The sequence below is a fragment of the Neovison vison genome, chromosome 14 (assembly GCF_020171115.1).
Source record: "Neovison vison isolate M4711 chromosome 14, ASM_NN_V1, whole genome shotgun sequence".
NCBI lineage: Eukaryota > Metazoa > Chordata > Mammalia > Carnivora > Mustelidae > Neogale > Neogale vison.
Window position 1 is genome coordinate 39106338 of NC_058104.1, and position 17084 is coordinate 39123421.

General features: G+C 47.1%; 1 protein-coding gene across 1 annotated transcript; it reads right to left on the reverse strand.

Annotated features, from left to right (window-relative positions):
- Positions 1 to 12525: 12525 nt before the first annotated feature.
- Positions 12526 to 16805, reverse strand: LOC122895494. The gene is made up of 4 exons (XM_044232919.1): positions 16774 to 16805; positions 15221 to 15470; positions 14131 to 14515; positions 12526 to 12961 (listed from the first exon to the last, which is right to left on the reverse strand). The coding sequence occupies exons 1-4, from the start codon at positions 16803 to 16805 to the stop codon at positions 12897 to 12899; spliced, it is 732 nt and encodes a 243-aa protein (XP_044088854.1). The 3' UTR covers positions 12526 to 12896.
- Between the last annotated feature and the right edge of the window lie 279 nt (positions 16806 to 17084).

A 17084-nucleotide genomic window follows, 5' to 3' on the forward strand; every position in this document is an offset into this window, starting at 1 on the left:
GGAGGGGGGAAAGCAGGCTTCCAGCTGAGCAGGAAGCCTGATTCGGTCTGGATCCCAGGACCCTGAGATCATGACCTGATCCAAAGGCATAGGCTTAACCCACTGAACCATCCAGGTGCCCACAATTTACAGATCATAAAAACAATAAAAATTGAAACCCCAAAGATCTTTTGTTTATATGGGTTGTGTCTATTACTATGGAGTAACTGTATTAGAACTTAAAACAAATTAAAAATATTTATTCACGCACTTCAAAACTACAGTAACAAATCCATAGAGACAGAAAGTAGATCAGGGCTATGGTGAAAGGGTGAATTATGACTATCGCCATTAGGTATGGAGTTTCTTTTTGGGTGATAGAAATGTTCTGGAATTAGTGTGATAGTTGTACAACATAGTGAATATACTGAAAACCACTGAAGTGTACACTTAATGGTAAGTTTTATGTTGTGTGAATTATATCTCCATTTACTTTTTTTTTTAAAGATTTTATTTATTTGTCTAAGAGCAAGAGAGGGGGGAGCAGCAGTCAGAGAAGGCTCCCTGCCGAACAAGGAGCATGATTTGGGACCAAGTCTCAGGGCCCTGGGGTCATGACCTGGGCCAAAGGCAGCCCCTTAACCAACTGAGCTATGCAGTCCCTTTATCTCCATTTAAAAATCTGCTCCAGGGGCGCCTGGGTGGCTCAGTGGGTTAAGCCACTGCCTTCGGCTCGGGTCATGATCTCAGGGTCTTGGGATCGAGTCCCACGTCAGGCTCTCTGCTCGGTGGGGAGCCTGCTTCCTCCTCTGTCTCTCTCTGCCTGCCTCTCTGCCTACTTGTAATCTTTCTCTGTCAAATAAATAAATAAAATCTTAAAAAAAAAAAATCTGCTCCAGTGGCTCAGTTATTAAGTATCTGCCTTCAGGTCTGGTCACGATCCCAAGGTCCTAGGATCAAGCCCCACATTGGGCTCCCCGCTCAGCAGGAAACCTGCTTCTCCCTCTCCCTCTCCCCCTGCTTGTGTTCCCTCTCTTGCTATGTCTCTCTCTGTCAAATAAACAAAATCTTTTTTAAAAATACACTTATAAAAATAAATAAAAGGCTGGGGTGCCTGAGTGGCTCAGTGGGTTAAAGCCTCTGCCTTCGGCTCAGGTCGTGATCTCTGGGTCCTGGGATCGAGCCGAGCCCCGAGTCCGGCTCTCTGCTCGCCGGGGAGCCTGCTTCCGCCACTCTCTCTGCCTGCCTCTCTGCCTGCTTGTGATCTCTGTCTGTCAAGTAAATAAATAAAATCTTAAAAACAAAAAATAAAATGAAAATAAAATTTTAAAAATAAATAAATAAATAAATAAAAGTCTGCTTGAAAAATTATAATAACTAACCATTACATAGAATATAAATAACAGGGGCGCCTGGGTGACTCAGTGGGTTAAAGCCTCTGCTTTCTGATGAGGGAGCAGGAGGCTGGCTGAGGACAGAGTCAAAGCTGACGCCTTGCACCCCCTCTTCACCCGCTCCCCTCCGTGTGTAGCCTTCCTCAGGCACCCCTGACTGCCATAAAACGATAAATAGTTAACTTGCAGGGATCGCAATCCTGCAGAACAGGAATCTCCCTTGCTCTACAGGTATCCTAGAGATCTAAACAGGGAGGTTACCTTATCAATAGCACAAATTTCCAGAGGCAGATAACTCTCAGTTCCTGAAGCCCTAATGTCCCCCTCCACACTATAAACTGGAGGAGACTGAGGTAGAAGGGAATGTAAATGATAGCAGGGTCATAATACCCCAGCAAGAATCTCCCAACTATCTTGATGTTAATGCCTGACCTAAAGACGACATTGATCAAGCCATAAGGGCAAGGCCTTCCCCCAGCACCTTGTAGGCCCTCCTTAATATGTGAAAACTCTGTCGAAATCTCCCATCCCTTCACCACCTCCCCCCAACCGTAAGGTATATAACACGCCTGCCCTCACAACCCGGGGCAGCCGCATCTCTGCCTGCCTCCGGGTCCTGTCCCCGTGCTCTAATAAACCACCTTGTTGCACCAAAGATGTCTCAAGAATTCTTTCTTGGTCATTGGCTCCGGACCTCAGCCCACCGAACCCCACCTAGGTTCTAGAACTTCATCATTTTTGGCGAGCCAGGCAGGAGGTTTGTGAGTCTTTACATTTGGACTCTGAGCTTCGGTGCAAAATTGGTGAGGATTTTCTCTCCTTTTCCTTTACTCTCATTCCAGGGCTTTTCAAGGAGTGTGTCTTATTGGAACACTTGCATGTCAATTGCTCAGGCTGTAATCCTCTAGCCCGTGGCTAGTGGCTACTCTACGGGGAGGAGAGCGTCTGCCTTTTGGCTGTAAGTTAGTACCCTGGCCGGAATGGCATTAAGACCCAGAAACTTGATGGCCTCTCTTTATTCCTCTTCTTATAGAAAGTTGTCTCTCTTGGGCACGGGACAGCCACCTAAGTCACCAGGATGGCTGCCAATCTTAAGACTCCCGTGTGAGGTTTCCTCCTGATTGATCTAATGTGATCCCCTCCACATCCCTGGTCTAGCCACTTCTGGCCGCGAGACCTCCACTGGGAGCCGGCCGAAACCAGTACCCGATTGAATTAAAACGCAACCGGGGACTGTTTCCTAGGGAAGTTGGCTGTAAGGACCACATATGTTGGAATGTCGCATAGACCATGATGGATTTCAGCCTTTACTGCTTCTTGTCAGTGTCTTCTACAAACTGCCTAAAGTTATGAAATTGGGTAATATCCCCTTGGCCAAACTTTTCTAGTATTTCCATGGGTTAATATGGCAAAACAGGATGCAGTCTTCAGGATAGACATGGTACAGTTTCCTAGTCCATTCACCAGGCACCCATCTGTAGCCTAGGATGCGATGGGGAAGTGGAGGGACGCCGGCACCCCTCCAGGGCCCTTTAAGGCAGGATGGTGATCAATAGCGTATCTTGAGGGACGCCTCTGGTTGCTTTTGACACCTGAAACCTCTGACATACCCTGTGTGGGACACCACCCAGGAGTCAGGGGATTTGGTAATGGACCTTCATTACTTTTCTGGAAGCATGGCCTCAGTAGGCTTCTTCAGTTCCCAAGGACTCTACCTTGGGGTGCCTTTTGACCCACTGGAAATAATTTGGATTGCAAAACTTAGGAAAGGACTGAGCTCCTGTAACACTGCATGGCCTCAGTGGGATCTATCAGTTAGATCTCCTCTGCAGGAAGCAGGGCAAATGGACCTAGGATACCTTCACCGCTCATACCTAGGCCTTCATTGCTCTGCACCAGGACCCCAAATAAGGGGCTTTTGCGGAATGTGTTTGCCCAAATAAGTCAGCTAGTAAACTTCCTCCTGACATATTTGATGATAATTACGTTGAAAGACTCCGCATATAGACACCCCCCCCCCAGCCATTGATTAACTAACTGCTTCTTGGCTTTTCTGTAATCGCTCGCCCTTCCCCTGTTAGACCCCTCCCCCAGTTAATTGTTTAACCACTCCCTTGCCTTTCTGTAACCACTTGGCTTTTAGGGGGTGATACTGGTCTCCTGTTTCAACAGGATACCTTATGCGCATAGTCACATAGGCAAGGGGGTCGCCTAGGTACGTGGGCCTAGTCACTAGGCAGGATGTTTCTCTGCTGAGTAATAAGGTCCAACTCCCCCTCCTCACTCCCCCTCCCCACCTTTCTCTTCGCGCGCTGGGGTCCTTCAAAGCCAATCTACAAACACCAAGTATGCCTTACATTCAAACCAGCCAATAAGAACCTTGTAACTATGTTTCTGCTTCTGTACGTATGCTTTCGCTTCCCCAAACCCCATAAAAAGGCCCTGAACAAAGGGCTGGCGCGCGAGTCTTCCTAAGACTTGATCGCCCGCAGGTACCTGTGTCAACTCAATAAACCTCGTGCTGTTTGCATCTGATCAGTGGACTCGGCTTGGTTTTTGGGTCCGGGGGTCTCCTCCTGAGAAGGGGTCCATTCCGGGGTGCTTGGAGCCCCGGGGGGATCTTTCAACGTAAATAAGCCTTCTTCTAGTGAACCCAGGTTGCTGGGCCATCCCTAGCCAAGGGGACTCTGGCTTTATTTCTCTGTTTCTCCTAATAGATGTGGGGGCTTCTTCCTCACTCACTTCCCGTGTTAATGGCTATAACTGGAGCCAACTGGGGTTGGTCTAACTCGAGACAGAGACCATAAGGAATATTCCCAAGCAGCTGCCAAAACTCTCTTTGTTTCGGGGAAGTTTCCCTGTGTTCTCTGGCCTGACTTGGACTGCTTAACCCCTCCCCCCCTTGTCCTCTGTTGGGGCTTATGAGCTCTAAAACCGGGAATCCTTTCTCTGCCTCCTGGCAGCACTTTGTTTCCTCTGTTTCCCCCTTCTCGTGTTTCTGTACCAACGTGCGTGCAGCCTGCATGACTAGCCTCTCGATCATGCACCACGGCTCCTTCTCTCTCCACTGTCAAGGAGCAAGAAGAGCACCCCCTGGACCTAACACCCCCACTCCAGATCTTCCCACGCATGTCTCAGGTAAACATTCAAGTGGAGTGGGCCCAGGTGGAACGTAAATCACTACTGGAACTAAGTTAAGTTTGTTGGTTTAATTAAGATAAGACCTGTCTTTTAAGTTAACAGTAGTAAATGTGAAACTTCGAAGTTTATTGAAGGTCAAATAAGCTTGTGTTATTTATTAAAATTTGTTAGCAAAGAAATGAATAAACTGATGGTTAATTGTCTGTCTCAAAGTTCTAATGGGTAATTGCTGAAGTAGCTTTCAGAGTCTTTGGTAACCTGAAAGTTTTAAAGTTTTGCTTGGATGACAAATGGAATTGAATTGTGGACATCTATATCTTAACCAAACAGGATAAAATGCTAAGTCATTAATTACTGAATATAGGGTTGGGCTTTTGACTTCTTACTGCAAAGAAACTAAGAGTATTTAAATCTGTTGGTAAACGTGTTTTCCACTTAACTGATTCATAAATTGCCACCTAAAGAATTCTGTTGTAACAGTTCACAATTTGTTAATAACTAAAGGTGTTTCTAAGAATACAAAGTTCTGCTTAGTGTAACTAAGACTGATGGAAATAAAGGGAAACTGTATGTAGGAAAGTAGGAGATATGTAAGAAAGATTTAAGGAATGGGAATACATTTTGTTAAAGGTAAGGGAAGGTAATTTTGTCCTAAATGAGATGGTTGTTTGGAAGGAAATGGCTTGGGACAAAACCTGAATGCAAAGGAAAGTTGTAGAAGGTTTGTGAAGGGAAATCTTCAGAAAAGGAATTTTAGCTATGGTCAAGAATGGACTAAGATTGAAATGAATGTGTTTTTTTTTTGTTTTTTTTTTTTTTAAGATTTTATTTATTTATTTGACAGGCAGAGATTGCACGTAGGCAGAGAGGCAGGCAGAGAGAGAGAGAGGAGGAAGCAGGCTCCCTGCGGAGCAGAGAGCCAGATGCTGGGCTCAATCCCAGGACTCCGGGATCATGACCTGAGCCAAAGGCAGAGGCTTTAACCCACTGAGCCACCCAGGCACCCCGGTAAAATGAATGGGTTTTAAAGTTACATTGGGGGGCGCCTGGGTGGCTCAGTGGGTTAAAGCCTCTGCCTTCAGCTCAGGTCATGATCTCAGGGTCCTGGGATCGAGTCCCTCATCGGGCTCTCTGCTCAGCAGGGAGCCTGCTTCCCTCTCTCTCTCTCTGCCTGCCTCTCTGCCTACTTGTGATTTCTCTCTGTTAAATAAATAAATAAAATCTTTAAAAAAATAAAAAAAAATAAAGTTACATTGGTACAAGACTGAAATTGTCTCTGTTCAAAAGGACAATGTTTTCTTAGATCAATTGATCTGCTGTTAAGAAAATGTAAATGGTTTTCTCTTTGCCTGCCCAGAAAATTCAGTTCCTATGTTTTTTTTTCAGGTGTTTAACATCCCTAATTATATTTAGGCATGTGTTTTAAAACTTTATAAGATTTTAGCAAATGTTGACAAGATTTAAATTGTAAATCTCTTGAACTCAGGCTTTTCCTTGGTATGTGAAGTTGCTCATGAAATACTCCTGAACCAATGATAAACCTTGGATTACATTTGGGAAAATACTATAACTATTCTAGAGATTCTACGCACTTCCTAAAGTTTTAATGTTTTGAGAGATCATCGCTTGATATTGTAATTAGGGAAATGTTATGTCTCACAGAAATAACCTGATTTCCTTGCAGCTAAATTGTAAACTCCCGTCTCTTCAGCTCTAACCATATCCATTCTGAGTTTTTGTCATTTATAATTGTTTTAATTCTCTTGTAAAATGAGTTTTATCTTCAAGGAGATTCATATAAAGGACTTTCAGGACAAATACAGATATTCGATATACTTGAAAATCCTAGAACTGAAATGGGTAAGAATTTCCAAAACTAACTAAAGGTGCATTCACCAGAATTAGTAACATGGAACTAAATGAACTAAAAGATTATAGTGTTGTGTCTCTTAATGTTTTGTCTTACTTTAAACATTGCTGGTTCTCTCTAATGTTTGCTCTTCCAGACTAGGGATACTTCCTCCTAGTTATCTGTAACTTATAGAGATGTAAAATACTCATTTGTAAACAAATCAAGGCATTCATCTTTTCTCTCTATCTGAACCCTCTGAAACCAAAAGGTCTCAGTTAAGTATTCTTTCTTCCTTGACAATCAGTCATTTGCATAAGTTCAATAAGAATCTGTTCTCCTTATAACAGGACACCACTGGAAACTGGTTATTTTACCAAGGCTTTGACTGGGATGTCATATTTGAAAAGACTCAGATATGACCAGACAGTCTAAAGGAACTAAGGTTGACTTTATGAAACCTGGAGCCATCAAGCCCCTTGGGACTGTTGGCCTGATACCTTGCTTACAGAGTTCCCAGCAGCCTCACCAGGTGAGTAAAGAATGTCACTCCTTGGTAGGTGCAGTCTCAGGAAGAGGAATTCACCCAAATCGACAGGTATTGCAGGCATGCCTGATGGCAACTACAGGGCTTGGCTTCTGACCTGGAGAGGCTACTAAAAGTTCAACCTAGAGATTCCTTACAAAAAGTTCCAGCAAAGCAGACTCTAAAAGATCTATTGATCACACTCACTGTTCTTGCTGAGCTTATGTAAATAATTAGACCAAGTTTGTTAAAACTGGACTTGTTTCACAAGTGAATTAGTCCTGATTTGGCTATGAAAGACCCTCAGACTTCATCACCCAAGAATCGGACACCAGACTTCCACTGTGTCGCTCTGGACCCGCAAGAACGACATGTAGCCTGGTCTCTTGTTAATGTTGCTTCCTTTTTATTCTCATAGCACACTTGCTTCTATGCAGTAGGGCACCCTATCAGAAGACAGATGTTCTCAAGACATCCAATCACAGACCTGCTGCTAGGCTTCCCCTAGTTAGTCTATCCAGGGTCTGCTTTCCTTCCCCACATGGGCCGCCGCTGATACTGACTTGTTTACGTGGAGGTCTGTTTTGGCACCTGGCCAGGCACCATCTTGCAATGGTGGGAACTTCCTTGGCCACAGGCGGTCCCCAACATCTCCCCCTTTTTTGTTTTATGGCAGGGATTGTGCCTGTCTTAGGTCGTCAGTAGCAGAAAACATCCTTACCCGTCATCAGACACAAGATATCGATGATCTCTGTCCTGTCTTAGGTTGGTATGTTTCTCTACTGATCTTACCCATCTTTGACTACCGATCCAGCATGCTTAACTATATTTGGGGGGATGTTCCAGCTTCGATCGCCAGCAGAGCTTGTACTAGGGCTCGCTTTTGCTCCTGATGTTGTGATCTCCACTGACATATTTTCTTAGTGAGAAGTAGCATGCCAATGAGGAGAAGGACAAGCAGACCAATCATTCCAGCCCATTGTTTAGTAAAGTTAGAAACATTGCCGAGTGCATTTAGTATGTCTGGAAATGATGCGGGGCATACACAAGTACTATTAACCTTAGTGATCTCAGCAAGAAGGCTCTGTGTAAAATTTTGAAAGTCTCCAGACCAGTTGCCTTGTAAATATCGGGAGAGCAGTCGGGAGGAATTGCTAATCTGACTAAGGCTATAGAGAATTTTACAGGGGTAACACAGAGCGCAGAAAAAGGAACAATACAACCAACACTCAGTATTTCAGCTAAGCCTAGGGTTTGATTGGTGGTAAAGAACGGGGGGAAAATAAAGGAAGAATTAGTTAAGGGTAAAGGATAGGGCCAAGCTTTCAGAATAGCCCATAATTCACGTGTCGCCGTCAGGGGAATTAGGAATATCAGAGTCCCCCACGACAGTAGGAGGATCACGGCTTCCTCTGTCCTCATCTTCGTTCTCAGGGGCTTTCCGGACCAATCTCTCTGGAATCCAAATCGGCACTTCTTTGTCCTGTGGGAAAACACAAACGAAGCCTCTGCTCCAGATTAATACAGGATCCGGGCCTTGAGTAATGGCTGAAGCAAGTACTTGTCCTTGAATAACGCTATCATTAATATCCCTGCATACCTTGATGTATGTGCTTAAATCTTTAGCTTTCCATGGCCTAATGGCCTCTTTACACCATTTATTGGCTTGCTCATAGGCCAGTTGTTTAATTAAAGGCATGGCTGTGTCAACATCCCCAAATATTCTCCCAGCTGTTTGCATCAATCTTGCAACAAAATCAGTATATGCTTCATTTGGTCCTTGTATCACCTTAGATAGTTGACCCTGCAAGTCCCCACTGCCCTGGAGGGTCTTCCATGCTTTATTAGCGGCAGCTGCAATCTGCATGTATACGGCAGGGTTGTATTGCAGTTGGTTATGTTTACCAGCGTATGGCCCCATGCCCATAAGCATATCCAGATTCCATTGTGGATTGCCTGCCGTGGCATTATGCCGTGCAACATCCTGGGAATACTCTTGCCATGCTGTCTTCCAGACCAAATATTGCCCTCCAGAGAGGGCTGCCCTTGCTAAATTCCCCCAATCTTCGGGGATTAAATTCATGCCTGCTATGGACTCCACTAGAGAAATAGTAAATGCTGCCTGAGGGCCATACTGCATGACCGCTTCCTTTAATTGTTTAAATAATTTAAAGTCCAAGGGCTGGTGATATCGTTGATGATTTTGGTCCTCGAGAACTGGGAACATTGAACTGCTATTGGCCCCCCTCCATGCGGTCTTCCAATCCTCATTGGCAGAGGGATGACATTTACATGTCATCTCCTCCGCCAGGGGATTGTAGGGAGGCGGAGCATTAGGGGTCCCTGCTGAACAGGGAGGGCCTAGTTTTAATTTGAACTTCCGCTCTAGCTCCTCCCCCGATATTTCTTCTTCCCCTTCGCTAGAACTGCTCCTTTCCGAAGCACGAAATGAGCGTTCTTCTCACGAAGAGCGTTCTTCTCATGAGGAAGCGCCTCACGAAATGAGGCACTTTCTCGAGTGCCTCAGCGCCCTCCTGAATAGCTGAGTCACATCTTGGCTTACGTCCTCCCAGGCACCCTCGGACTAGAGTCCATATAACTAACGTTCCCGGCGGCAATGGTTTCTTCTTATCCCTCTTCTTAAAATCCTCACCTAAATGGTCCCATTGGGGGATATTTAGCAAGCCCTCGTCCAGAAACCAAGGCGCCATGGTCTCAACTGTATTCAAGAATATCCTAGCAGTTCTCATTTTTAACGGCATGCCATTGGCCTTTAGAAGGTCCTTTAGGGCACCCTCCAACCTCGACTTTGACAGTTCAGATCCCATAATTAGAATCCCAACCTAATGGTTGTTCAGCATATACTTGCCACTAAATCCCGGCTCTAAGGCTGCCCCGCTTATTGCGGACTTGTACAAGTTTCCCACCACCTTTGTCGTGGTTTTACCCCGCTTACCTGCGGACTTCTCCCTTGCAAGGTTTTTCTATTTTTCTTAATATCTCCCGGGTTTCGGCACCATTTGTCGCTCTCGACCCGCTAGAATGACACGTAGCCTGGTCTCTTGTTAATGTTGCTTTTGTTTTTATTCTCATACCACACTTGCTTCTATGCAGTAGGGCACCCTATCAGAAGACAGATGTTCTCAAGACATCCAATCACAGACCTGCTGCTAGGCTTCCCCTAGTTAGTCTATCCAGGGTCTGCTTTTCCTCCCCCACATGGGCCGCTGCTGATACTGACTTGTTTACGTGGAGGTCTGTTTTGGCACCTGGCCAGGCACCATCTTGCAATGGTGGGAACTTCCTTGGCCACAGGCGGTCCCCAACACCACTGGATGCAAAGGCAAGAGGGTTTATTCTTCACAGACGCGCCTGCGGGCGCTCAGCAGCACCAGCTAGCTGAGCGCGGGCTTCAGGCTTACAAGCCTTTTTTATAGGGCAGGAAGGGGTACAGGAGCAACGGCTAAGCAACAGGTTTCCTATTGGTTGTTTTAAAACACAATGGGGGTTATCTGGGGTCACAGCTGTTAGTTCCTTCGGAATTCCCCAAACGGCCGGGGCGGGGCTTTAGGGACCTTCCATCCTTTGTTCTCTTCCTGTTTTTGCGATAGTGTGGCAGGTGGTGGGAGAATGTTTTTCAGCCAAGCGCTTACAGAAAAGCAAGAAAGCGGTTAGTTAATTAATGGCTGGGGGAAGGGTGTCTATATGCGGGGTCTTTCATTCCCCCCCTTTTTCTTTATCATGGATTAATTCTATATCCATTCATCCTGGTCCCGCACCAGGTCAGTCTGGGATCCGGTCTAATTAGCTGATATTGCTGTGTCAGCACCATCGTCTGGATTACTGACAAGCGACTTTTCATGAATTGTACAAGTTTGTTTAAGATGCAAGGGCCAAATGAGAGAATAAGTAATAGTATAATAAGGGGCCCTAGGATAGTAGATAATAGCGTGGTGAACCAGGGTGATCGATTGAACCAACCTTCAAACCAGCCCTGCTGGGATTCGAAATCTCTCCTTCGTTGGGCGAGTCTTTCTCTGAGCTTATCCATGGTTTCTCTAACTATCCCTGTCTGATCGGCATAAAAACAACATTCTTCCTTGAGGGCTGCACACAATCCCCCGTCCTTTAGGAACAATAAATCTAGTCCCCTTCTATTTTGTAGAACTACCTCGGAGAGGGAGGTTATGGATTTTTCTAAGGCAGTGATTGATTTTTCTATAGCTTCTAGATCAGCAGTCATGGCGGCCTGCAAATGCATAAGTTCGGTACTTTGGAGTAGGGCAGAGGTCCCTGTTCCAATCCCTGCCGCTATTCCCCCAATCCCTAATAGTAAGGCTATGGTCAAGGTGATGGGTTCCCTCCGATATCTGTTTTTGCCCTCATAGAAGTTAAGGATAGTCTCCGAGCTGTGGTAAGTGATTCTAGGCCATAACTGGACTAACACACAGTAATCTGCCGTCTCATTTAGTAACTGGGCAGAGATACAGGGAGTCAAACCGGTGTTACATGCCCAATACGTTCCGTTGGGTGCTTCTAAATAGTAGTCACCGGGAGTGACAGTAATTGTCACATTGCATAGTGTTTGGCGGGAGATGGGTATTTTGCCTAAACATAGTCCTTGGCCTGACACCTCAGAGAGGGTTAACCGGTGGCTAGGCGAGGAGATGCAAGTGGCTGGGGGGGTTAGTATGGTTGGTGAAATTAACGACTGCAGCTATACCTTCATAATAAGGGGGGCTGGAGACTAAGCAGAGCAAAGTCTTTAGCGCGAGTGGGGTTAGAATAATTGAGGGCTTTATATGCCCCTATTATCAGGTTAATTAGTCGGTCTCCAGTTCCAAGAGGAGGTCTATCCGGAGCCAAAGATATTGGGGGGGGAAGTACTGGGGTAGCTGCGGCCAGCTGGTGCAAGGGTGGCGGCAGGTGTCGGGTGGGGGCCCTTAGGGGGCTGACGAGGGTTAGGGGCTCTTTGATCCGATAGGACTGTGTTAGGCCCTATCGGAAGAGTTTGGGGGTTTTCAACCTTGAGTTTGATCTTGAGGGTAAGGCCTTTATCTTTCCCCGAGAGATACCATCTAAGGCCCCAAGTCTTTCCTACCATCCATTGGGTTACATCAGTGGCCCTGCCCTTAACGAAAGTGATATTTAAGGGTAACGAGAGAGCCTTTCCTTGCTGTTTCCAACCTCTGCTGTGATAACAAGTATTTCCATCTGGATCAGGCTTAGTATAATTTCTGCGAACGGTAATAGAGTCCCATCCTGAGGAAGGTTTCCAATACGCATCCCCAGTTGTTTCGCATCCCCATTGGCTACAAAAATATTCTTGGTATCCCCCGCATCTATAGGCTGTGGCACGGTCCCTGCCATCCTTGGGACAGACATAGAAGTCTGACTGAGCTAGTCTGCATCTAGCTGTGGGTGAACTACATCCAGGGGCGGTCATCTGTTGAATGCGGGTTCCTGTCATAGGGGCTAGGGAATGAGGATCTGCGGTAGGAATGTCCCATTCGTCTAATCCAGCTGCAAGTTGACAGAAGTCGGGGGTGAGTGTAGGCCACCAGGCACCAGGGGTGTGTAGGCCCGTAATGGACCAGACGACTTCTCCCGTCTGAGAGAGGACCTGCCAGGTTAACTGCTTGGGGAGATGTGGACTGGTACCCTTTATAGGGGAAAAAAGAGGGAGTAAGCAAAGAAATATAACTAGTGGCGAACGAGTCTTATCTTTAGTGGATTTGGGGAGCGTTGGATGGTCCATTCTGAATCTGGATGGGGAGCAGCGGACTCCTGGCGAGACTCAGCCTGCTCTTCTTGGTGCGCTGCCTTTACGTGGGAGGCGTGGATCCAAGCTGCAATCCGGTCAACCTTTAGCGCCGTGGGTGTCGTCAGGAGTACCGTATACGGTCCTTTCCAAGGGGGTTCGAGGTTTGTAGCTCGATGCCTGCGGACCCAAACGCTATCCCCGATTTTGTAGGGATGGGGTTGTGATGGGGTGTTAAGATTTTCTTTATAGCTGGCTGCCAGAGGTTTCCAGACCTCGTGTTGTACTAGCTGCAGGGCTTGCAGATGGGCCTGTATAGAGGGGGAAGGGGAGTGAGTAGATATGTCCGCTTCAAAGAACGTGACAGCTGGAGGGGGAGCCCCATAAAGGATCTCGAAGGGTGTCAGGCCGTGAGGGCCGGGAGTATTTCTGGCCCGATAGAATGCTAAAGGCAGGAGTTGCACCCAATCCTTAGAGCCAGTTTCAAGCAGTAATTTAGATAGAGCCTCCTTGATGGTTCTATTCATTCTTTCTACCTGTCCTGAACTTTGGGGTCTATAAGCACAATGCAATTTCCAATCGATCCCCAAAAGCTTGGCCACCGACTGACTTACCTAGGAGACAAAGGCAGGCCCATTATCTGACCCCAACACTTCTGGCATTCCATACCTCGGGAATATTTCCTCCAGTAGCTTCTGGGCAACTATATTGGCAGTTTCCTTCTTGGTAGGGAAGGCCTCTGCCCATCCTGAAAAAGTGTCTAAGAAAACTAAGAGATCTTTATATCCATAGATGCCAGGTTTAATTTCAGTAAAATCAACTTCCCAATGTGTGCCAGGGCGATGACCGCGTACCCGGACGCCTGGTCCGATGATGGTCTTTCCTGGATTAACTTGGGCGCACGCTTTGCAATTAGCGGCTGCTTGTTGAAGGAGGAAGTTCCTCTTCGGGAAATAGTTTTCTAAATTGGCTCTGTCCATTAGGGACTTCATTTTGCCAGCACTTAGATGAGTCGATCTGTGGAGGTGGTTTATTAATTCCTTGGCCATCTTTATGGGCATTATGGCCTTTTCTTGATATTCCCACCGGCTCAGGGCCGGGTTGTAATTGGCCCCTAACCTCTGTATGATGTCCAAGTCGGTCTCCTCATATTCCCAAATAGGGGCCTCATCGGTTCCTTCTGTCTCAGTGAGTATGGTAACAGTCAACAGTTGAGGCCCTAAAGCCGCCTGTTTGGCCGTTTCATCAGCCAAACGATTTCCTCTGGCCTCTGGGCTATTTTCCTTCTGATGGCCTGGGCAGTGCATTATACTCAGCTTTTTGGGAAGGAACAAGGCCTTCAGTAAGGCTAATATCTCAGTCTTATTTTTAACTTCTTTTCCTTCGGAGGTCAGTAGCCCCCTTCTCCGATAAATTTCCCCATGAACATGGGCAGTGGCAAAGGCATATCTACTGTCTGTATAGACATTAAGTTTCTTACCTTCTGCCAGCTGGAGGGCCTGGGTTAAGGCGATTAGCTCAGCCCACTGTGCCAAAGTGCCTCCTGGTAGCGCACTCGCCCATACAACTTGAGAGTCGGTTGTGATGGCAGCTCCTGCCCGTCGTTCCCCATTCCGCAGGTAACTACTGCCATCTGTGTACCAGGTCAGGTCTGCATCCTTCATGGGCTGGTCGGTTGGGTCAGGTCGTGTCCCAAGTGTTTCCGCAAGGATCTGGTGGCAATCGTGCAATGGTGTCTCTCCAGGGATGGGCAGGAGAGTCGCAGGATTGAGGGCCACCACGGGTCCGAACTGGATCCTGTCCGCGTCCAGGAGAAGGGACTGGTAGTGAGTTAGGCGGGCATTGGACAACCAGCGGTCCGGTGGCTGGTGGATTAAAGATTCCACTGTGTGTGGAGCTAGGATGGTTAAGGGCTGTCCCAAAGTTAATTTGGTTGCGTCCTTAATTAGGACCGCTATGGCCGCTATCATTTTTAGACATGGTGGCCAGCCGGCTGCCACGGGGTCTAACTTTTTGGAAAGGTAGGCAATGGGGCGTCTCCAAGGCCCCAGCCTCTGAGTCAAAACCCCCTTTGCAAACCCTTGTTTTTCGTCAATAAACAGGTCGAAGGGTTTGGTTATGTCAGGCAGGCCTAACGCTGGAGATTTAAGGAGCGCTTGTTTGATATGGTCAAAAGCTTGTTGTTGTTGTTCAGTCCAAACAAAAGGAGTATCCTGCTTGGTCAAAGGATACAGGGGAGCCGCGATTTCTGCAAACCTCGGGATCCACAGCCTACAGAAGCCCGCCGTCCCCAGGAATTCCCGTAGCTGCCTGTGAGTTTGGGGCGTTGGGATGTTGGATATAGTCTCTTTCCTTGCGGCCGTTAGCCATAGCTGGCCATTGTATAACTCATAACCCAGGTAGGTGACTTTAGCCTGGCAAATCTGGGCTTTCTTTGCAGATGCCCTGTATCCCAGTTGGCTAAGGGTCTGTAGGAGATCCCCAGTACCTGTTTGACAGTCCTCCTCATTGGTTGCCGCCAGTAAGATGTCATCGACGTATTGAAATAGGATCAGAGAGGGATGTCTTACCCAGAAGTCGGCCAGGTCCTGGTGAAGGGCCTCATCGAATAAGGTGGGGCTATTTTTGAACCCCTGCGGCAGTCTGGTCCAGGTCAACTGGCCTGATATTCCCAGTTCCGGGTCTTTCCATTCGAATGCGAAGAGGGGTTGACTCTGAGGACTCAGCCTTAAACAGAAGAAGGCGTCTTTTAGATCTAGGACTGTATACCAGGAGTGGGTCGGAGGCAGGATACTGAGTAGGTTGTAGGGTGGATATCTTCTACCCGTTTATTGACCTCCCTTAGGTCCTGGACTGGCCGGTAGTCATTGGCACCAGGTTTCTTGACAGGTAGTAGAGGAGTATTCCAGGGAGACCGACATGGGGCCAGAATGCCTAGGTCTAGTAACCGACGTATGTGTGGTTTAATGCCCTGGTAAGCCTCGTTAGACATAGGATACTGTCTAACACTGACGGGAACCGCTGTTGCCTTCAACTGTATGTGGATAGGGGGCTGCTGTACAGCTAGCCCTACTCCTCCTGTTTCTGCCCAGGCATTTGGGTAGGATTTGAGCCAGAGTTCTCTATCGCCTTGGGGCTTAGGAGGTTTCTCATGTAGTCTATATTCTTCTTCCAGCTGAAGGGTAAGTATATGCAAGGGGGTCCCATTGGGGCCAGTTACTGAGATCCCTTTGGGCTCGAAATGGATCCGGGCCTTTAATTTGGTTAATAGATCCCTCCCCAAAAGTGGGTAGGGACAGTCAGGCACATGGAGGAACGAATGAGAAACTGTACCTGAAGCCAAATGTACTTTTCTTTCAGAAGTCCATCTGTACTGTTTCCCTCCGGTGGCTCCTTGAACCCATGCTGTGTGCTGACTTAATGGTCCCGAAGTCTTAGTTAGGACAGAATGTTGAGCTCCGGTGTCTACCAAAAAGGTGACTGGCTGCCCCCCAACAGTTAGGGTTATCCTGGGCTCAGGGGGGGGCTCCTGGCCCTGACCTCTCTAATCCTCATCCAAGGCCATCAGTCTTGAGACTTGTCTGGCACTTCCCTTGGGGTTTCGGGGTCTTTTTGGGCAATCCTTGACCCAATGTCCTCTTTCTTTGCAGTAAGCACATTGGTCCCGATCTACCCGGGGTCCCCTTGTGTCTCCCTTCCTGTCTGTCTTTCCTGGCTGTAATCCCTGACTGCTCTGCCCTACGGCGGCCAAGATCTTGCTAAGCTCTTTATTTCTCTTACGCTCCCGTTTCTCCTCTTTTTCCTCAGCTTCCTTCCTAAGTTTTTCTTCCTTTGCTTCCTGCAACTTTCTAAGTCTTTCCACTTTCTCTTCCTGGGTTTCTCTCTTATGATAAATCTTTTCCGCTTCTTTCAATAAATCCTGTAGTGAGAAATCCTGTAGATTCTCCAACCGTTGTAGTTTATTTCTAATGTCGGACGCTGACTGACAGATAAACGCCATAAACACGTTTCCTCTCTGTTCATCACTGTCTGGATCAAAAGGAGTGTATCTGTGATAAGCCTCCTTAAGTCTCTCTAGAAATGCGCTTGGGGATTCCTCTGGCCCTTGAGTCACCTGTCTTACCTGAGCCAAATTGGTGGGACGGCGCCCCGCATTGTGGAGGCCTGCTATGAGTAACTGGCGATAAAGATTTAGGTGGATCCTACCTTCAGCCGTATTGAAGTTCCATTCGGGACGGGTCAAGGGAAAGGCAGCATCAATCACGTTCGGGAGCTGGGTGGGCCTTCCATCGTCTCCCAGAACATTTTTTCTGGCTTCCAGAAAAACCTTTTGTCTTTCCTCCGTAGTGAGGAGGGTCTGCAAGAGTTGTTGGCAATCATCCCAAGTGGGTTGATGTGTGATTAAAATGGATTCAATTAAAGCGGTTAAAGCTA

Bases quoted from the DNA above. Each gene is read 5' to 3' on its own strand.
- LOC122895494 (XM_044232919.1), bottom strand. From the start codon at position 16,805: ATGCGGGGCGCCGTCCCACCAATTTGGCTCAG. The intron at 15,471-16,773 runs GTAAGACAGGTG...ATAAACGGGTAG, and splicing joins GTCCCACCAATTTGGCTCAG to AAGATATCCACCCTACAACC. The intron at 12,962-14,130 runs GTAAGAAACTTA...CCCTCTATACAG, and splicing joins GGCCCTCCAGCTGGCAGAAG to GCCCATCTGCAAGCCCTGCA.